This window comes from Lates calcarifer, linkage group LG6 (genome assembly GCF_001640805.2).
Source record: "Lates calcarifer isolate ASB-BC8 linkage group LG6, TLL_Latcal_v3, whole genome shotgun sequence".
In the NCBI taxonomy this organism is placed as follows: domain Eukaryota; kingdom Metazoa; phylum Chordata; class Actinopteri; family Centropomidae; genus Lates; species Lates calcarifer.
The window spans coordinates 22,737,660-22,760,122 of record NC_066838.1 but is presented as its reverse complement, the minus strand read 5'-3'; the positions used below and the strand labels follow the sequence as shown (position 1 = coordinate 22,760,122).

At 38.8% G+C, this 22,463-nt stretch overlaps 1 protein-coding gene and 1 long non-coding RNA gene across 12 annotated transcripts; one reads left to right on the top strand and one right to left on the bottom strand.

Moving 5' to 3' along the window:
* The first annotated feature begins 208 nt into the window (after positions 1-208).
* Positions 209-9,689, top strand: LOC108887276 (membrane cofactor protein). 9 transcript variants are annotated; one of them, XM_018682714.2, is made up of 14 exons: positions 209-374; positions 1,244-1,341; positions 1,442-1,630; positions 1,871-1,970; positions 2,225-2,298; positions 2,405-2,587; positions 2,723-2,902; positions 3,367-3,546; positions 4,307-4,390; positions 5,038-5,070; positions 5,160-5,202; positions 5,628-5,700; positions 8,024-8,081; positions 8,413-9,689. In XM_018682714.2, the coding sequence occupies exons 2-13, from the start codon at positions 1,284-1,286 to the stop codon at positions 8,039-8,041; spliced, it is 1,215 nt and encodes a 404-aa protein (XP_018538230.1). In that variant the 5' UTR covers positions 209-374; positions 1,244-1,283; the 3' UTR covers positions 8,042-8,081; positions 8,413-9,689. The 9 variants fall into 9 exon arrangements, with proteins under 9 accessions (XP_018538230.1, XP_018538144.1, XP_018538848.1 ...); XM_018682628.2 differs by having other exon boundaries at positions 5,625-5,700; XM_018683332.2 differs by lacking the exon at positions 3,367-3,546 and having other exon boundaries at positions 5,625-5,700.
* A 6-nt stretch (positions 9,690-9,695) lies between these two features.
* On the bottom strand, positions 9,696-22,096 carry LOC108888038 (uncharacterized). Of its 3 annotated transcripts, none has more exons than XR_007813446.1 (8): positions 21,801-22,096; positions 21,355-21,520; positions 20,353-20,463; positions 20,172-20,208; positions 19,675-19,742; positions 17,876-17,921; positions 12,783-12,873; positions 9,696-11,332 (listed from the first exon to the last, which is right to left on the bottom strand). It is a non-coding gene; the product is annotated as an uncharacterized LOC108888038 (long non-coding RNA). The 3 variants fall into 3 exon arrangements; XR_001961775.1 differs by having other exon boundaries at positions 19,675-19,789; positions 21,915-22,096; XR_001961753.1 differs by having other exon boundaries at positions 21,915-22,096.
* Between the last annotated feature and the right edge of the window lie 367 nt (positions 22,097-22,463).

Below are 22,463 nucleotides of genomic sequence, written 5' to 3'. Positions count from 1 at the left end.
GACGGAAAATCAGCATCACACATATTCTTAAAATGTCACATTTTACGGAACAGTCCTTATATTGTCTACATAGGCCTCAAAAATAAAGGCATGTTTACATCTTCTGTTTGTTCCCACAGGTTTTCTCTAGGCTTAGGGCCAGTGCTGACCCAACAGCTGTAGGTGGGAGGACTGCAGGGGTTAATAAAAGTGTAATAAATGTTTTTCGTCTGTATCAAGGCTCCATGTTTGGGGCTGACAAAAGTTTGTGACTTTGGGCTAAGGACACGCTCTGCGTCACTGATTATAAAGCCACGCCTGTTTCCGGTGAAAAGTGACTTCACCATTGTGGAGGAAGGGAGAAATCAGCAGAGCGACTCTTCACATTTTGTAGGGTAAGTTTTCTTAAAATCCCATGCTTTAACAAACTCCTCAAACATAACTAACCTGAAACAGAACGGCGATACCACGCTAACGCGACTAAAACAACGTTTGTTGATATTACGCCATCTATTAGATAGCTAACCCAGCCCGGGTTGACGGACCAGATCTGATGCATTTTCTGGAATGTGTTGACCTACTGATCATCAGCAAGTTCACACACTCGGTTGAACACAATTAAACGCATTTTACCTAACCCAAGGATCTATTAGTCATTTCGGCGTAGATCCTGTTTAAAGTATAACGGGCTTACGTCGTTGGTTTTACTGAGACGCGTTACCGCCCAGAGTGTTTTTGATGGAGGACGACACAGGGAGAAACATACGTGATGTACTGGCTTTAACGCCAAACATTTCACCGCTGTATTGGCGTCTTTCTGTTTCTCCTTTTTAAACGTATGCCGAATTGGCGAATGGAAACTGTTTCTACAGACTACTTATGAATTAGTTGCGTAAGTTCAGCTATACAAGCACCGTCACGTCAGCTGGCTAATATTGACATATTTTGAATGGTGTTTGGCTTGATGTTTTCAAAATTACGTGACCAAGAACCGTAACAATGCTAAGCGCATACACCTTCAAAGATTACTCAGTGACCAATATGCCTGAATATGCGACTGGATATATATAATAATATCTAATATTGGGGATTTAAACCTTAACTGACGCGATATTCATGTTTTAGTTCGATAAGTAGGCTAAGTGTTAGCGATGCGTGCTAACGTTAGCTACACGTCTGTAATTTAAAGTGTTCCGCTGAAACGCTTGAATGGAATCATCGCAAAGTTAATACTCTTATTTTCGTTCACGTTTTTCCTCACCAGAAACGGCTCATTGACTTTGGTCGGACTTGCAGATTCCGTCATGGGCCTCACTTCCTTCCTTCTGCTGAGCAGTGTTGCCTTGGCCATTACTGCTCAAGGTGAGTGGCAGTACGGACTGGTTTAATGTGACACATGCGTTATTTGATACACGAGCTGGTGTTTGATCTTAACTTCTTCTTTCTTTCTTCGTCATTACAGCTCAAAACTGTCCCGTACCTGAGCCAGGACCCAACATGAATTTGAAGGGCAATGACATTCTACAAAATACATTCCCAGATGGGACTACAGTTTCTTTTGCCTGTGATGTGGGCTACCAGGCTGCAGGAGGGTCCCCACTCATTACCTGCAATGCTGGCAGCTGGAGTCCTGTGAGACTGAAATGCCAAAGTGAATATCAGCACTTGATTTTCTTCCTTCACATTACTAATAGCAGCAATATCTCACAACCAGTTTTGGCAGTGTTCTCTGACGTGGAACTCTCCAGCAAATAATCTCTCAGAAACATGAGAATGCTGTTGATGAGTGACTGGAAATATCAATTGACCAGTCTGTTGAATCACTTGTGCAGTTTTATCCAGTAATTTTTAAGGGGGGAAATGAATCCTTATGACTGTTTTCTCTTTTCAGGGAAGAACTGTGGCTCTGCTGGAGAAGTTTCACATGGACAAATTGATTACCCTCAAGACACTTTGTTTGGTGATACAGCTGTGATCATTTGTGACCAAGGGTTAGTAATAAACCAATGACTCTGATGGTGTATGTTCTTAGAATTAGTTTTTAAAATGTAAATGCAAGCACCATATTTTAACTTGAAAATGTCAGCAACTACTATGACTCCCAATCAAAAAACATCCTATTCCAATCAGAGGGTATTCAGTAGGACTTCCTTACTATTTAGTGTTGTCATGTGAAATACAAGGGCTAATATGGATCCCTCTTGAAATTTGTTGTCTGAGGTCAAACTTTTCCCCCCCTAATTAGTTACCAGTTGGTTGGCCAGAATCGACTCACTTGTGGAAAAGATGGCTGGGAAGGCAGGTTGCCTAGATGTGAAGGTTGGTAATCTTTGAGTGTTAATACAAACACACAAAGACCTAGCAAAAACTTAAAAAAATTCTAAAGTATATTTTCATTCAAATAGATGCCATTTTTATTTTGCAGCGGTTACCTGTAGACCACCACCTATGATTGAGCATGGCAATTACAATCCAAAGAAAGAAGAGTACTATGAATATAGAGATGTTGTAATGTACAGTTGTCAAAACGATTATACACTCAATGGATCAAAATCATTGAGTTGTTCAGAGAATGGAAATTTCATGCCTGATCCACCACAATGTGTTGGTAAGTGGTTTTAATTACTTTTTCCACCTTTCTCAACATTTTCCAATGCAATCTCACCTGTGATTGATACTCTCACATACTGTGGATTATGTTGTTTTGGACAATTTTATTAATTTGCAATTTCTTTGCCTGCAGTGGTTGAATGTGAAAATCCCAAAATTGAAAATGCTGTCAGGATTGAGGGCCCTCCGCCCCCTTACAGATACCAATATACAGTGACATATGGATGCAAATCTGGATACATCATGATAGGAAAGGGCACCCTGGTCTGTGGCATAGATGGTAGATGGACACCTGAGCTTCCACAATGTCAATGTAAGTCATAAATTAAAATTACTACTTGATATAGGTCTGTAAAGAAAGGTTAACCTTATTTTTATGTATGACTGTGATTTTACACTAATTTCAGATTTCATCACATTTCTACATGTGATTTACTTAATCAGATAAATGTATGTATTTATTTATATTGCTAGGGTGTTTAAAAAAGTCATCAAGTTGCTTAACACCACCATTTGAAAAACTGGCTCTACAAATTTTCAAAAAATATTTTCGCTTTCCATCAAAAGCCCCTTTTATTCAAATTCTGAAATTACAAATTTTATTCATTCGTTTATTTATTTGATATCAAATTGAAAATGTCAGAATAATTAAATAAAATTAACTGCACACACCCTCTGTTGGCCAAATAAACTTCACAAAATGATATAAATAACTCATAACCTGTGATTGATTATGGTGTTTTGGACAATTTTTGAAATTTGCTATTTCTTTGCCAGCTGTTGAATGTGAAGATCCTAAAATTGAAAATGCTGACAGGATTGAGGGCCTTCCGCCCCCTTACAGACCCCAAGCTAGAGTGAGATACCAGTGCAAATCTGGATACACCATGATAGGACAGGGCACCCTGGTCTGTGGTATAAATGGTAGATGGACACCTGAGCTTCCACAATGTCAATGTAAGTCAGTAATTAAAATTACTAGTGGATTTAGGTCTGTGGAGAAAAGAAATGAAATTACAACTTTATTTATTCATTTATTAATTTGATATCAAATTAAAAATTTCAGAATAATTCAATCAAAATTAATTGCAAATTAATAATCGGTTGGCTAAATAAATTTCACAAAAATTCTATGTAAATTAGAGCTGGGCAATATAATTTCATGTCAGTCTATCAATAGTTGTCTTGATGAATGTCAAATCCTAATTTCTTTCAAGGTTAAAGGCAGATTTTTGCTCCTGATTTAAAATTGAGGAAACCAGACTATTAACTGTGGTTTCAAGCTATTCTTTATGGTCAGAACACAAACCCTAACATTTCACAGATCTGAGGTAGAAGAACAACTGAAATGTTAAATTCTAACCAAACTAATCTAAAACTGAAGTTATTCAGTGCATACCTCTATACCTGTGACATGACTGGCACTTTGTGATTCATCTCTGTGCATGCTGTCTAAGCATAGTAATTAATCAAATTTAACATTTCTTAAATTTCTATCAAGGAAAATCATATCATAATTTTATATTGTGATCTAAATTATAATTATGATTATAACTATATATGGTATGGGGTGGTGGATTTTAACTAGTTTCTACAACCCCTTAATTATGAATTGGTAACATAAGTAAAATGACTAATAGCATCATGTATGTGATCTGTGCACATCCTTGATGTCAGTATCACTGTCCTCCTAATCCTGATTCCTCCGTTTTTCCAGTAAAATCCACCACTCCTGCTACCACCACTACTACTACTACTACTACTACTACTACTACTACTACTTCAGGAAAGAAACAGACAGGTAGAGTTCATGTTCATGCATAGCCACCATTAATACAAATCTTGCATTTTTATATGATTTTTCTGCATGCATGAGATGAATTACTGTACTGTGACCTTGATTTGTAAGATATTGAATTCATTGGATTTGCCAGAACTGATATTCCCATCTATTTTTTTTTTAATCCATTGATTCCCCCCCCCCAATAAAATTGCACTGTACCATGATATAGTGATAGAAATTTACATGTACCCTGGTGGAGGATTATTGTCCATATTGTGCACTCTTAATTTATAATAATTATATAATTTTACTTTACTAGAAATCTGTTGGTAACACTGATCCATTTGTAGTTTTGACTTTGCAGAAAATCACAATCACAATGTACCATCTAACACAGTCCAGTTGGCTAAAATATACACTTGTGGACTTTGAATAGATTTAACACAGAACATATAATTTTTGCAAAATACTGTATATGTAAAGCAAACACATTGATATACAGTAGTTCACTCACACACTTAATTAATAGAAGTTGCAACACACACTAGCCAGGGCTAAACACATTATCAACACTTCCTCAAAACATTGCTCAGCCATATTTGAAATGTCTGTGTCAGATACAGTAGATTAAATTTCAGTGTCTAACTGCACATCTGTTTCAACAGCTCCAGTTACTCCTGACCCAAATGGCAGCTCTCGTAAGTTGTCAAAGTTATCTGCTATGTTAGATTAATTTCTGTCCTCCTCCCTGTACTCATCTATTTTATTTTATTTTATTTTTTAACAGACAGCAAAACTGGCATCGATTGTAGCGGTGTTGCTTTGTGTGGGTAAGTTTCAACTTCATCCTTGAACAGTAGATAAAAAATGTAAAGAGATAATATTGGCCCAAAATAAGATCATGATGGCCTCACAAGACTGGAATTTCCCAGAGGGCATCATGTTCTTATTTGGATCAACGAGTAAAAACAAATGGACACTGAGTCACTAGAACATACTCAAGTAGTAATGACTGGATGTGTCACTTAACTGTGGTTTGTGTTTTGTACATGATATTAATTTTACCATGGCATGTGCATATGGTTTATATAATAATTTCTGATTCTGAATTGCAATAATTTCATAAAAGGGATTACCAGTCTAACTTTCATGTCAGGATGGTGTCACTTCATTGCAATATGTTTGTTGGTCTCATGGCCAGTCATCTTTTTCAACTCATCATCTTCAAATATGTCAATTTTTTTTCTCAAAGTAGGAGTAATACTTACAGCCATTTGCTGTGTTTGCTATCACTATGGACTTTGGCCATTCAGCGGGAAAAAACAAGGGTAAAATTTGTTTCATTTAACTTTGCAGACTAACCCTTGAAATGGCTTTATTCTTATAATGGCTTTTCCATGTTTTTGTTTCTACCTCAGGTCAGCCATTAACATTCCTTTATCCTTTTTCACAGCCTTTCCAACTTGCATTTTCTTACAGTCAAAGCTTTTTGTCTGTTAAGTGTTGCATGTTGAAGTTGTGTGCATTTGTAAGGCTTTTTGGTTTAAGTTTTTCTCTACCACAATGCCAACAAGTGGGCACTGTAATTAGCCCTCAAAGTGCTCTCCTGCATAGAGCGGTCAGTCACACAGTAGAGAACTCTGCCCCAAGTGCCTCATTTAAGTACTGCAGTTCTGTCTTCCTGTATCATGATGCAAGATTGTGGACATTTGTAGTGTGGTTTTGGTCTCAGTTTAAGAATCATTAGATCCCCAGTGTTCACAATTAGAGAATGCAATGGTTACATTATCTAATCTCTTTCTATTCCTGTATGAGTATATTTATATGTTAATATTTGGTTGTGTCTGTTGTCTCCTATTTGGTTTCCATGGATGTCACACATCTACATGACCAAATAAGATAAGATGGCATAGAAAATTAGTGTTTCATTTGCATCAGCGTATATGGCACACCTACTCCCAAGGTAGGGTGTAAAGAATGATAGGAACAACTGGCAACCGATTACTATCTTTGCTATTTATATATTTGGCAAAACTATTTCAGATTAATAATTTGCTAACGTGTTTGTGCTTCATGGGTAAACAGAAGGTAGATAATATGTGCATACACACACAGACACACATAGAGATATATATATATATATATAGATATATAGATAGATAGATAAAGTATTTTAAGATCAGCCCAAGCACTGTGCTATTACTATCTGTAGTACCTGCTTGAAATTGCCCTCGTTTATTAAATTTTTCACACTGGTTAATCTGCCTTTGCAAAATAGGAAGTAGTGGTTGTTATTAGGACACCTCTCTTAAATGTTGTTAGGGGCACGCCTTTGGTTTCCTGTTGGGGCAGAGTTATTTCTGTGCAATGCTTACAGTGTATTCAGAAAGTATTCAGACCCCCTCACTTTTTCAGTTGTTAAAAATATTCTACACTCTAAGTTTTCCTTAAAAACTTGATCCACAAACTGGGTTTAAGGTTCAACTTCCAAAAGGATAATAACACTGAACACATAGACAACACAAGAGTGGCCTAGGAACAGGTCTGTGAATGAAGATTGACCCAGCTAGAACCCTGACTTGAATCCAATCAAGCATCTCTGGATGTACCTGGAAATGGTTGTCTACCAACAGTCCTTGAGGCTGTAATTGCTGCCAAAGGTGCATCAACGAAGTACTGAGTAAAGAGTCTGAATACTTACCCATCCATCCATCAGCTATGCTGTTTATCCCTGGAGGCTGGAACCAGTTGCAGCTGACATTGGGGGGGGGGCTTGGTACACCATGAACAGTTGCCTGTCTGTTACAGGGCTGACACACAGAGACAAACAACCATTAATGCTCTCATTCATGCAGTCATTAATTGAACTGTGGAAGGAAGCTTGAGTATCTGGAGGAAACCCACACATACATGTGGAGACTCCACGCAGCAGGCAGGTTTCGAACCCAGAACCTCCTTGCTGTGAGGCTTTGTCATTATAGAGTATTGAGCTTAGATTTATGAGGGGGGAAAAATGAAAGCTGCAAAATAACAAAAAAATTAAAGGGTCTCAATACTTTGGGTGCACTGTAACTGGCTGTACAGGAGAGTATCTTCATAATCATCAGTCAATGGTGTATAAAAATGTGACATTTGGTGGTATTACATGGTTCTTTCTGCAGAAAAGGCTCTTCAAATTTTTTTTATTCTAAATAAAAAAAATATGAAGACCCCATGCCCTATGTGAATACTGCTCTCTCTTCCCCCTCCTCTCAGTAATCTATCAAATTTTGCCAGAGGGCCATGTGATATGAATATATAACAGCTATGTGGATTTTTGAGTGTAACAACAAACTCTACTTGCAATAATGACTGACCGCATCCTTGTTGATGCTGTGGTGACCTGTTGAATTCTGCTCTCAGAAATGAACAGGTAGTATTTTGCATCTCAAAGTAACACCCACACAAATTTGGATATTTCGGCTGTGAGAGATAGCCGGGCAGCAGCAGACAGGGCTTGTGTGTTTGTGTGCTCTATTCTTTCATAGAAGGGTGGTCTATAGTCATGTGAGTGAGGAGGGTGTTTCTCTAGATTTCCTTAAATTTTCCTAGCTTCCTGTCTGCTGGATCTTACATAAGCAGTCATGTTGACTAGTCATTATTGGATTACAGCTCTCAGAGAAATGCTGAAAAAGAGACTCCAAAAGACGACGAGGCATTACAACTCGCGGTAAGACGACGGGCCACTTAGCACACTTGAACCCATGTATACCAAATGAACAAATAATGATGTATCTGACAAAGTAGGCAGATACTTCCATATGATATCATACTGAATGTCCATGTTGTAAAGTATCACTGCATTAATAACAAGGATGTCTGTTTTCCTTCCATCTTCCACATTATCCAGGGCTTCTGACTAACCTGTTAGTTGGACAACTGCCTTTGTTATGTCTCTTAAAACCCTTCACAAATAATGTAACACATTTTTTCCTCTTTCACAGGGGTTTTTAGAGTTTGTCTAAAATGTCTTCCTTTGCTTTTTTTTTTCTTTCTTTCAGTAAGCATCATGTTGGTCCAATATAGCTGGTTGTAAGAGGGACTTGAGAAGAGGAATGTCACTGGACAAGTCTTCGAATGTACTTGGGCCCTCCATCTGCACATGGATGAGACTGATTTATAAATCAGAATATAGAAATTAGTTTCTGAATGCTCATCTGAGATTCAGAAAACTCAGCAAATTGATCTCAATCTTTAGCTTATGCTTCAAGTGGCTTACCTGATTAGATGACAATATACATTTGATAGGGCAATCTAACATCAAACTACTTCTTCCTATTGTCCATATTGAAGTCAGTGGTGTTTAAGATATCTTCCTTTACAACATCACGTTTTTCTATTCTTTAATTATGAAGGAGTGGTATTTCATGCTTATCAGAAGACCATTGTTCAGAGCACAGCTCACCCAGGCCATTATAGCTTCAGCTACACCAACGGCTAAGCAAAATAATGAACAGAGTGTTTGCATGATTAACCTCAATTGCAACAGTTGGGATTAAATTGTTTTTGTTTGAACCAAAAGTTTTACTTTGATTGTTAAAAATCACACTGGATACACCCGTAACTATTTACTCATATCAAATATTACACAATTTCTGTAACTGGAATGTAAATGGTTAATTCCCCCGAAAAGTCATGTATGCATAGAAGAGAGGCTCCTAGCCGATAAACCAGTCCCCCAGTCTTGTAAATTTGAGAGAGAACAGTGGGATCTGTAAAACAGTCCAGCACAGTGTCTAAGATATAACATGTTTCCTTTGCCTTAATGCAAATAGTCAAGTGTTTTAGTTTGTGTGTCAGTTGCCTGTGCATTGCAGAAATGTTAATTTACTTGTTGGGGTCAGTTTCTGACAGCCCAACTTGTTTTAAGGTGTATACTAAATAAATCAGATATGTTTCAAGTTGGCACAGTGGATCCTTGTGCCCTGTAGCTTCACCAAATTATCTCTGGCAAAGAAATCTACATTTTTCTCCTCCACATTATTTGTTTTGTAGATTGTTCTCTTCTAGGGTCAGTTTAGTATTTGTTGACCCCACATTACTGTGGAAAGAGGAATACTTTAAGAGTATTTGACAAAGGTATTGTCTGTGGTTACAAAAAAGATGTGTAGACTCTGATCTTTTTTGAAAATTTTGCACTTGCGTGGCTTTTTATTTATTGAGAGAAAATTACATCAACAAATTTTGTATTGTTTTGAAGCAGGCAAAAAACTGCTTTTATATTTGCACTACCTTTTGTAAGTGATTAATGAAATAAAACAATAAGAATAAAGACTGACCAATGTGTTTTTAAATATACTTTTAATGTGCATATGCACAATTTGTACACAAGCTTTGCTTATGATGACAAACTCTTGTTTGACCCACATTTAGGAATCTGCTCTCAAGCTATGGAGTTTTAAAAGTTAATGAAGCCAGTTCATTCACATATATTCTTTTGTTCCATATATTTCTCTATACTATGCATGTTCTAATGCAGTGAGTAAGAATAGAGCCTATAAGAATACAGAGAAAAACAGACAATGGTTGTGCTCTTAATATTCAAGATTTAAAAAAAAAAAACAAAACTATTGTATCACACGTAATTCCATATCTAGTTTTTGTAGAAAAGAGATCTGTGATAGAGATATATACTTTTAGTCACATAACAGTTACAACTATGTGATACACAGCGTACAGGTGTACTGTACTGTATAATATGCAGCTGTAATCAGCATCCTTAACTATAGATTTAATACAGAGCAATAGAATATTCACTTTTTTAATATCTATAGACTTTAAACTTGTGAGCGTGATTTATTTATTTTTTACTGTAAGTCCCTGATATTTCCAACATTTTGAGCAAATTAAAATTTTTAAAAATTAAAATATTAAATTATTTATAACACTTGCCACCGTAAACATGATTTAAGTACCTGCTGTGGGGACAAAGACTAATCAAAAATTCCTCTGATGTAATATTTTACAGTGCCACCTTGTGGATTTGACACAGACTGGACTAACTAATAAGGCACAACTACAATTACTAACATAGAGTACCTATCAGCAACTTTGATGACTCAGTACTTGTACTGAATTATTTTCATTCTATGCCTCTCTATACTTATATCACTATGTTTCAGATGCAAATATTGTGCTTTTTATTTAACTACCTTAGTAATACTGTTGCATTACTATGTAGATATTACATGCAAAACAATGCATTTTGCTATACTGTATACTTTTACTGTAAAATAGAGGACTTTTACTGATTATGTATAGAGTATTTATTTTGTATTTTTTTACACTGTAGTATTGTTACTTTTACTCAAGTAAAGGATCAGAATATTTCTTCCTCCCCTGCAAAAATCAATCAATGAGAGATCCTGAATTGTTGAACTAATTCCCAAAGGTGTTAGTGACCAATGTGAGAGTAATTTTTGCATGATTTCAAACAGTGACATGACAAAACCTCACTGTAGTCATTGCACAATCAGTAAAATAAAGAGCACAGCTTAGTTGCAAAATCCTCCTCAAGGTAAGACGAGATCTGTCCTTCACTGTAACCGATTTCAAATGGTGCTAGAAACAAAAGCAGACTCTGAACACCAAAAGAAATCGGTCAACCTTGGAGAGAGGACAAAGAGCTTGAGCTGTTAAAACATCACTGTGGACTGGTGGTTTGTAGCCCACTGAGTGGCACTTCAGGGAGTGATACCTTTCAGGTGAAGTTGACTCATTATTTTACCTGTATCACTGAACACCTCTTTAGACACACGACTGCTTGTTGCTGGTCAGTGAGATACACCTCCCACCCCAAGAACACTGATTTCAAATGGTGCTAGATAGGTGACAATACTCTAAGCCACCATCTGAAACCAGCTTCCAAGGGGGGCACTTCTGCCAAAAGGGTTCCTTCTGTGGCATGTAGCACCCTTGAATCTAGAAAATAGAGGAAAATGAAGGTAATGTAAGTAGCAAATAGTGGAAAATAATTAGTAAAATCAGTACTTGGCGACAAATAGTAGTGATTCTCTATTACAGTGGATGTGGTATGAGCAGGAATCCCAGTGGGGGATTCAAGAAACATTTGTTAGAGTAATTGAAACAAAAAGATTTGAGAGAACAAAAGATTGGCTCAGATGCAGCAGCAGATACACATGTAGCTTGATATCCGTATGTACTGTAATTAACAAAGAGCCTAAGAAAGATACTGTAGATGTGAAGCTGTTACTGATATGGCAGTAAACTAGGGGACAGCCCAGATTTAGGTGTCTGCAACACAAACAAGTGCTTTTATGTTTGGAATTATTATTTTCAAGAGGGTAAAATGTGTTATGGCAGTTGTGAGGAGACATTAAAACACTCTGCAATGCTCGTGGTCTAGGCACATGAGTCCCTTCCACTAAAGTTAAATCCATATATTGAGATGATTTACAAGTGCTGGTTGACGTTTAAGTAATTACTATTAAGTATTAGCAGTAAGACGTCTATTGCTTGTCATTGCACAAGAAGTGAGCTACCATTACCATCAACTACAATTACTATCAACACTGTTGCGTGGCAATAATAATAAAGTGCTGTACTTCACTTTACCACTGCTGACCTGAAACGGTAAAGTAAAAATTTTAGAGTTACTTGGAGGCATCCAAAAAGAGAAAGATGTCTCTTATGGAATACATAACTGCAAGTAATCCATTGCATGCTCTGTTCACAGATGTGAATTATTCATTAATTAAACACCCACAATAACATTACACAAATATGCATGACATTTCATCACAATAGACTGCTACACTGGTTCCTTCTTTCAGTCGTCGAAAGTTGACTCAAATAAGATCTGTGAGAGGACTCTGAAGAGATACAATCTGTTCGAGGCATTGCTGTCTTAAATCTCAGTTCATCCGGAGGCCATTTGCAAATAGAACAATTAATTTTTTTAAACAATGCCTCATTGTTCTCTATTACACTGATCAGTGAATTAGTAATAGGCACAGTATGGTCTCAATGATGTTGTCCATCTCTACCTTGTTCTCGAGGGTCCAGGGAACCCTGGCAGCATCTTTGAGACTGGGGGCCTTAAATGTAATGTACTCTGGGGTGGTTTAGCCTCTCAGGCTCATGCCCAGAAAGAAGTTTGATTCACTGCCCTGGATCAGGCCAGAAAGCAAAGAGGAGGAAAGCAGGTGAAGAGAGAGTGAGGGAGAGAGAAATGAAATGGAAAACCACTGAGAAAGCACCAGAACACACCTCTCTCTCTCAAACTATTTCTCTCTAACACGCCTACACGACTGATCTGATACTCGATCCAAGCCTCACGGATGTGTGAAGGGCCAAACAAGAACAGACACAGAAAACACTGTCACTGTATGTCTTCAACATACAGGCTCACCTGCAGCTATATGCAGACAGACCTGGACGAGTCCTCTCCTCTCTGTTGCTTGGTAGAATAGTGAGGATGATAGCGCGTTGCTCTCCAGCCACTACAGGGGAAAAGCAAGGAAGTGGCAGTCAATCGCTAGCAATGAGAGCCATGACGCAGGCACGCAGCAACAATACACTGAGAGGGTGGGGCAAGGACAGGTAGTGGCCAGTTCACTGACTTGTTGCCAAGTGCTTCAAAGTACAAGACTACCCAGCCATTTCTAATAACCTTTTTTCTCCTGTTGTTTTTACTGTTTGCAGGCAGGCGAAGGGACAACTGATAATTCAGTGTCTTGCTTAAAGCCCCTGTCCCTGCAGAACACATGCACCTACACACAGTCTGCCTTAATTTCTTCATGTTTACAATGACAACTCCCACAAATACTACTTGTCTTGAAACTGATTAAAAGCCAAATCAGGGAAGCCTAGCCCCAGCCTCAAAACATCAGATGCGATTCACTTTGATTTTCACAATAAGAGGAAGGACAAAATCCCCACGGCTTTTACAATCCATTTTTTTGTTGGAGACGTTTGTGTGTGAGGGTGTGTAAGGCAATGTATGTGTGTGTGTGTGTGTGTTTGCATGGTAGCCACAGTGACGGCTCTGATCAGAGGGACTGTCTATTCGTAGGTGTCTGGTTCCTTCGCCTGGCTGGCTCAACCCAACCCCGTCAGTTTTCTTTTTCGGGCTGTTTGTTGCTTGTGTGCCACTGGACCTGTTGTGTAATGCTTATAAAAGATTTAAAGGGACAGGAGGCCTTCAGAGAATGGTCAGCAACATCAGGATGAAACTGTGAAGCACCCTGGGGAAACCCATAAGGGTGAAGATCTTCTTTTTTTTTTAGGAATTTAAATACCAACAGTAAATGGCTGAGTGAGTAAACTGCAGTGAAATATGCATGATAAGCAATTTGATAACTGACAGTTGTACATTTCAGCACATCTACAAAATACTACAGGTTAAAATACAACTTCTTGTAAAAAACAAAACAAAAACAAAAAAAAACGACTCAGCTGTCTGGAGGGAAGCTGGAACAGTGTACTTCTGTTTCTGACTGTGTGTCACCTTTATGCCTGATGTGTAGACTACACAGGCAAGTAGGCTAACCATAGTCTTAACTCATTCATATGGAATAACCCCCCTATAGTGGTGAGGTGACTGGGACAGTACCAGCGTCAGTGCTGATGCTAAGAATCTTCCTCTTTACGCTTTCATCTTTACAAAGGAAAAATAAATACGCAGCCTTAGTGTACAGTTTGTTATACCATCAGCACATTTAGAAGAGAGGGCGAGAGAGCGAGAGAGAGAGAGACGCTGACTGTGGGAGCAGGAGCTGCAATGCAGACCACGGGCAGCCACACACGCTCTTGCATCATCTAAGAAATGTAGCATCTTGTGGACGCTGGACTTCCTGCCAGGAGAATGAGAGAACCTCTTTCTTATCTAGGGATTTAAAGCCTTCATGTGGTCACCACAGTCAACACAAACACAAAAGGTATCAGGGAGTGCCAGGCAGGCATGCTATGCAGAAGATGCTGAGCAGCTCTCGCTTACTGATGTGTGTGAGCAGTGTGAACAGAAAGGCCTCTGTAAAACTTTATTTTACAGGTCCATTAGTCTCCTAAAATTTCTTAGAGAGGAAGTGATCGGTTGTTGTAAATTCATAGAAAGGATCCTGGAAGGGGCCATTTAATTTGGAATTCATTCTTAGAAAAATGGGAACTCGGTAATCGGTACATTTCCAACTAATTAGTTACGATTAATCACTAGTGCAGCCTAGAGACTCTTTTGGTCAGTGAACAGGTCACATGCAAAGACATGAAATTTAAGATTAGATTAGATAAGATTTTAGCAGCTTTTTTAATGAAATTCCTCGTTGCCTCTATTTTCCATGCCGTTAGTACACATTTCATAGTTCTTTCCAGAACACTTCCAGGGGGAAGTTATTAGGAAATTACAGTACCTGTAAAACACTGCGTTAATAAGGCCTTAGGTATGCTGACTGCATCCTAACAGAGTACAGGTACGAACAGAAATGTCAGCACTGGCTAGATGACGAACGTATGAAAATCACCTCAAATCAACGAATGCTATTGTCCGCTTGTTAAGATAAACACTCAAAAACACAGGCAGTGATGCTCCCAATAAAAACACTGCTGAAAACTATCCGATTCATCACTTACCAGCTCTCTAAACTCACACTGGAAATGCATGTTACCGCCTTTCTAAAATCCCCAGCTACCTTTTTAACAATTAACAATATGTCAACAGATCAATCCATATAAACATACATGATGCTCACGTATCCATGGAAAGTGTTTCTGCAACTGCAAAATCTTTGTATAAGAGAACAGTGCTTCTCCACCAATCAGATGTTGAAACTCCAGCTGCTTGCTTGCACTAAGCCAATAAAGTACTGCTGTGCAGCTTGTGGAGTCAGGGGAGCTCCTCCCATCCAATGAGAATCCAGCTTTGGCACGATGGCCTGTGATGCTGCAGCTTTAGGAAGTCCAGTGCATGTGAACTGGAGAGAAGCCAAAGCCGAGTCACCAAGAGAGCAAGGTAAACAACTTCTCTCTCTTTCTCCCTCTCTTTTTCTAATTTTCTCTCTCTCCTCCTTCTCTCTTTTCCTCTGTCTCTGAGCCTGAGCCATGACATTTAGCCCTTTCCATTGCTCCCTTTCTCCAGAAGAGAAATAGATAAACAGATAGCGGAAGAAAGAGAGAGATACAAGCTGTGTACTGGTTGAAGAGAAGTCCAGCCCAGAAAAGACTGCGTCACCATCTCTGTCTCTCCTAACTACGCAGAAACAAATGTGTCTTGGGAAGGGTTTTGCCAAATCCCAGTGGCCCTGGAGGGTGAAAACAAATCACATGACAAAAGTGCCACTGGCCGCAGACACCGAGCTGATCCGCCGTCTGATAGCAACATACAGCTGTATCCCAACCACTCTCTGCCTTCATACATGCCGGCCTCTCCCACCCCATCGCTCACTTTTTCCATCAACTCCTTCAAGAGTTAACCACAACAAGTAGGCCAGAAGTCAACAGTTCGAACACAGATACATACATATACATATGTAGGGAGGTGAAAAAAAAAAGTCAGCCTTTTTGCCGAATTCAACGACGAACTTATCCTGTAATTTCATCTAATGGCTGCTGTACTGCCCACCTGGCTGCATTGGTACACACTCCCATATAATGGTGTATTAAACATATAATACTGTTTCATAATAGGTCATACGGCACCATGCATGATTGTATTCACCTATTTACACCAATGTAATCATCCGTATTCCTTGTGGTGATGGTGGCAAAAAAGCGATGTTTGAATACCTCGATAATTCTCGGCAAAACATTCCTGACTGAGCTTCGCTGTGGTATTAAGAACCCTCCAGAATATTCTTTTGTTAACCCCTTTGTCGCATCTCTGCCCACCCAACACACACACCTTACCATACTATCATAACAAGACCTAGAGAAACTGTGTCACATCTTCAGCATCCATGTTGAAACTCCCGATACCAGCTCACAGGACCTACACAGCACACACACAGACACACACACACACACATATATATAGTAGCGACAGGCAGAGCAGATCAAAACTACCAAGGAGGAAGAGGAAGAGGAGGAGAAAGCCGAGGTTGTCCGAAACCATTGTGTCCACTTCAGGTGGAAAACTCGATGACTCTGGGCTTCTGTTATCTCAGCTTCTGTTTCTCCCAACATGAAAAAGTGACGTAGCAACTAATCCAAAATCTCTCTCTCTCTCTCACTCTCTGACTTGCTCTCCCTCCCTCTCTGTATCTCTCTCTCCCTTTCTGCTTGCCTCTCAAACACACGCACTCTTTATTTTCATCTTGTTGCAACAGCAGATCTGCTATTAGACTGCTACTTCGAACTATCACATATTCACAGAAACAGAGCAGACCCTACACAAATGCATATGTACGTGCGCAGGCACGCACAGCCGTGCACATGCGCGCATGATCACGCTATTCCTCTTCCTGAGTGTGACGCAGCACTTAATTCTCTGTGCTTTTATACCACTGTTGTGGCTACACAACACAGCTTCTTGATCAAGCTGAGCCAGACACACACTTGCTAGCTGCCACACAAGACAAGTCAGCATGAGCAGACTGCAGTTAAAGGGACCCTACCACCATGGTTCCCTGTCCCCCACTCTGTGACGTTGCTGTGTCCCCATTTCCCCCCATGTCCCCTTATAATTGGGTCTCTCTGCCTCTCCGCTGCCCTCCTCTCTGGCGCTCTCCTCTCTGCTCTCGGCTAGAGACACACTCTGGCTCCTCTGTCTGTGAGGCTGAGCTGACTGAGCCTCCTCGATCACCTGACAACCCACTGGTTTTAAAGGCACATCACCAGCTTATGTATCAGTTGCATAAGCACTCAGATGGTTTTTTGGCTTTTAAAATACTGTCTAATGAGGGACTCCACTTATCTCTGAATCTGCACCAAGGGGAATATTTACATGATGCTCGTGTTTACATTGTTCATCAGAGTCTTTTGTAATACTCACACATTGGTTAATACAGTGATTTCTGACGCAGACTGCATTCTGTTCCTCATTCAATGTTACTAGTTTTTACTTCCAGAATAGAGCTAACATTGGGAAAAAAATGCATAGTGGGAGGTGATCGTCTGTAAAAACCCTACTCTGAGTCTGATACTTTACCATGAATAGGCCCTCCACATGTACTTCCACTTTTAGTTCTATGTGTTTCCTACCACAGACCTCATCCAAAGGAAACAAAGAACTGTTTCATCCTCTAATATCTATTCTAAGTAAAGCTACTATCCAGTTAAAGAAAACAAGAGTCTTGTAAAATGAGAAGGTTAACAACACATACTATAAACTAATACATGATAGTATAACATTTATACAAGTGTATGGTATTAAAAAGTAAAACAGGAGTGTAGCTGTATCTTTAAAAGGACCTTGTTCCTGTCTTATAAATAGTCTGTTTTGATTCAGTCAAACATTGACGAGTTTATTTTAAGAATTTGGGCCTTTGCAGTTTTGTTTGATTGTTCACATACCTCGATCAGATGATTTTTCATTTCTAATGTAAATTGGACGACAGGGCTGTGGGAAGGAGAAAAAAAAAAACACATTTTAGTTCAACAACCAAAAAAAAAAAAAAACTTAAAGATTAACAATGGCCTTTTTGAAAGTAGTCAAATGATTTCATTTGCCTTAGAACACGGAAATGAGACAAAGAGGGAATACTCCATTAGACACGACACTCTCAGTTGAACTGTAAAGCTATAGTGACCATCTTTTCCTACTTCAGGATAATACTATTAACTCTAGCACCATGTAACAGAAAGCAGTAAGGAAAACAAGCGACCAAATTCTATAATAATTCTAATTAGGAAAAAGTTAAAGTACATACACACACTATCCATAATTAGTTTAAGGAAAGGTCACTCCAAAGAAAAATAATGTCTTAAAGGTTTTCAGTGTCAAATTAACTCATTTGTGTTTGTGTAGTTGCCACTGAAATACTGTAAACAATGTCCGGCAAGGCAATAAGAGGAACAATCTTGGTTCTGTCTCTTTTATGAGCTCGTCTGTTCTCAACAAGGCTGTGCCTATTAGGTCTGTCTGCATTTCTGATGCATAAAGTCCCCTTTATATGCTAAGCTAAAATGAAAGCTTTGTCTTAGTTAACAAAGGGTAACCAAAGTTTCTGTCTGTGTCAGCTCACCACCACACCTATTTGTTATAGAGATATATGATTATATGTGCATTCAACAAGTGACTAAATAATTAATACTTTTGAAAAAACTTGGAAGAATACTTCCACAGGGGACAATGTTTATTCCTAACTTCAGAACTGTTGGCTTGAGCTCAAGTGCTGAACTGCAGTCAACGACATTTTGAGAATATTTTCTATGCTGCAGTGCAGTCTCATGAACAGCTTAAACCTTGTTGTTTTACATAGGGTGATTCAAGGGCTTTGTTTTCTTTGTATTTTGATGCCTTAAATTTTCCATTATCCTCCAGTTACATGTCTAGATTTTCATCGAACATTTCATGCGGCTGTAAATTTTCTTCCCTAAAGCACTTGTAGCTTGTGATGCTTTAATTCCCCACTGGAGCCAGAGGATACGGAGACCACAGCTTCACCTTACAGGACTGAGAAAGGGGAGCATTGGTAAAAGAATCAGCTTTCACCCTTGAGCTATGTGGGAAATGTAAGGGATCTGAGGGATCAAAGCATGTTTGCTCTGAGCAGACTGGTAGATGCCGAGGGTATTGATCTGAGGATTGAAGTCTATCGTCTCTTCAGTCTATATGTACTTCCTATGCAAGATAACTACAATAATATGAATACATTTTAAAATGTATTACTTTGCACACTATATCATATAACTGATGCATTTAATGTATTGTATACTGAATGCCATCAGGTTCCAGCATTGTTGATAAAGTGGGAATTCTTGCTTTATGCGACATACTGCAGCCTGTAGCCTCTAAGAACAGGAAGTTTTACTGTGACAATGGTTTGTGTTTATGCTGACAGAGACACGCTGCAGCTTTAAAGATACATCCAAGTACTGGTCCTTCCTGTCTGCTATTTATGCTCCTCATCCAGTGGGCAGTGTGTTAATTTTAGCCATGTCATCTATCAGCCATGCCTGTTCCACTTCCTAAACCTTAATCTCTCCCTTGGAAAGGTGCCCAGTCAGCTCCATTGATATTGTTTTTGGCTGTATTGGGAACAATGGGCAGAGATCCTAAATACACCCACACATACGTTTAAGCAAAAAAGGCATTCTGTTTTTACAGTGTTTTATTGAGACTAAACAGGGTAATTATGTTCTGTTATTACCTGCTTTGCTCTGAAGAATGCAAACAGGTTCTCTCTGGCGCCACCAGCTCGTGTTCCAGCATCGTGTGCTGTGTGAGGAAAAAGAAGTCTTGCAGAGTTTTACCCTCAGCAGGTCCTGAGAAAATCCCAGGAATGATTTCATAACATGTCAAACATACTACAAAGTGAATTCAAATGTTTCTCATGAGCTCAATGGTTTCTGGTATCACAGTATTGGGCAAATCAGAAAATGACCTTTGTACAGACATAATGCAATACTTTGATGCTTTGCAACTTTAAACCTTTATCATTTTATTTAGTTGTATGTATGTATGTATGTATATGACTGCTGACCACTGGCCACACCCTGCACATAAATACTGCCAAATAGGAAGCTGGCCAACTGTTATTCAGCTACTTTTTGACAATAATTGATTTAAACAGTTGGCAGATGCACTGTTGCCATTCATTCCACAGTATGTGTTCCTGGTTGTGCTATTAAGTGTACTGGCTCTTACCTTTCACAGAAAGTTGAAAGCAATACCTAATTTCCCTCTGTGAAAAGAAGAACAACAATATTTATCTGGAAGACCAGCAATTTACATTTCTAAGCTTCATTCTGTTGTGTTGTTATATCATCTAATATATTCATTTCCTCAGGATACATTCTATCACAACATGGACAACATTTTCTCTTACCGTGCTTTTCTCAAACAGTCATCAAAACAACTGCAGTCAGTTTGGGGGTTTGATGTCAAGAGATGTTGGGCCATTCTTTCCTAAAGCACAACAGATGATGTACCAGTCCTTCTGTCAACAAAATTATTAGGAATGAAGGAAAAAAAAGAAGAAACATTTACAAGCTTGTTTAAATTGGCAAGCTGCTGTTTTACTCTCACTCTGTAGTGTTGCATCAACACTTCTCAATAAAATATCTGACGCATTCCAAGAACACTGTTTCTGCTATTTCGTGTTCAGCACAAGCTGAACAAAAAGCCTGCACAAATACGCCATCATGTGTTAAATAAGAGTATTGCTTTTGGGGGTTTGTTTACATCAGGAATAAAAAGTGCGTATGACATAGAAACCTCTGGATGGATGGATGGAGCTGAGTCAAGGCACTGGCACAGTAGGTGCACGCACTTTAGGTTTTCAAACCATAAAAATGAGACTTTAGAGAGAATCAATAATATGTTATCTTGTTAAAAAAAACAAAAAACTAACTTATTATAGGAAAAATATCTCTGCAAATGACTATGGGGAAAAACAATCTTACATAATTTTAACTTTAGGCCCTTACACAACAAAAGATTCTTGAATGAAGTGGTAACTAATTTTACATTTCTTTACACGTTTTAGTTTAAACACAGTATTATTCCACTGGAATTGGACTTTAAACACATCGGGAAACATTACTATAAACTGACAACTGCAAAACAGACATAATTCAAAGACTAAATGTATTTTAGCCTATAAAATACATTTCACAAAAAGTAGCAGCAACAATTTGTGAATTATTTTTCTGACAGTTCACTACTTTTAAGTATTTTACCCTCCTCTGTAACTTACTCAAACTTAGAATCCTGTTACTGATCATTCTGATACAAAGAGATATCAAAGGCTGAATCAAATACATTTAAGTCTTTCATGTTAACAACAAACACAAAATCTAATACAGAAATTGACAATAAAAACATCTACCTCATAAATTAAATCACTACGCAGTACCGCATGGATGGACAGACCACTCAATCTTGAGGTAAAATGAAGTGCGCAACATCCTCCTGCATCACGCATCCAGCACACCTCTCCATCCCACCCTGCTATCCTGCCCTCTGACTGGCTCCGAAGAAAATGAGCCACAAATCTGCACAGACATGTTTAATAAGGAAACAGCTGAGAGAAAATACCTTGCTTATTTCCGGGTAACGTTGGAAACGACGTTGGAAACTGCGCACTACTTCGTAATAATCAAATCACGGTCATTCGTAATACTTATTGGCGTTAAAGAAGAGAGGAGCGTTTAGCAGTTTTATAAGAAATTATACATTTGACAAATAAAGCAGGAAAAGTCTTAACATTATAGAAACATCACAAAGGAAAATAATAAATGAAGGATGTTACAAAACGTTACTAAAACAGCCTACCGCCCACCATAGACGTAATGTAACCTAAATCCATACAGATGATGGTATGTGATTCACCGGAGCAGAAACTAGATGTAAATAAATAGTTTCTCTTGGAAGGGCGGGGTGACTTACCGGCAGAGCCTCTTTCGCAACACCTCCGGTCCTTCACTCTCTCTACTCCGTCACCGCTGCCGAAACCTCCCATCAACCTCCTGGATATAATCAAATCCAGAGTGGTCCCCTACCCTAATGAAAAACCTTTGCTATCGACATTTTCACAGCAACACAAATCGGGCCACGCCCACTCGCACACACACCCCCGTTTCCTGATTGGACGTTGCCCTGAAATGCGTCGACAGGATCACGTGCTTTTGACGCATGTTTACAAACAGGCGCAGAGTGCGGGCAAAGCGAGAGGATTCACTTCTGTGAACGTCCGGTTTCGCCTTAACTTTAGACTCTTCTCTGCAATGGTTTGGTTAAAATGTCAGCAGAACAAACATTCAGTCCATAATAATATATAACTGATAATTAATAGGCGACGTCAAGGCCATACAACTTCTAATAAAAGTGAAGACAGTTCACTTGTATTCTGGACAATTCTATGATCAGTTATTGATCTTGCCTGTAATAGCGCTCTATTCTGCAAGATCATTTTCACCTCTCAATCAAGTGGAAGAT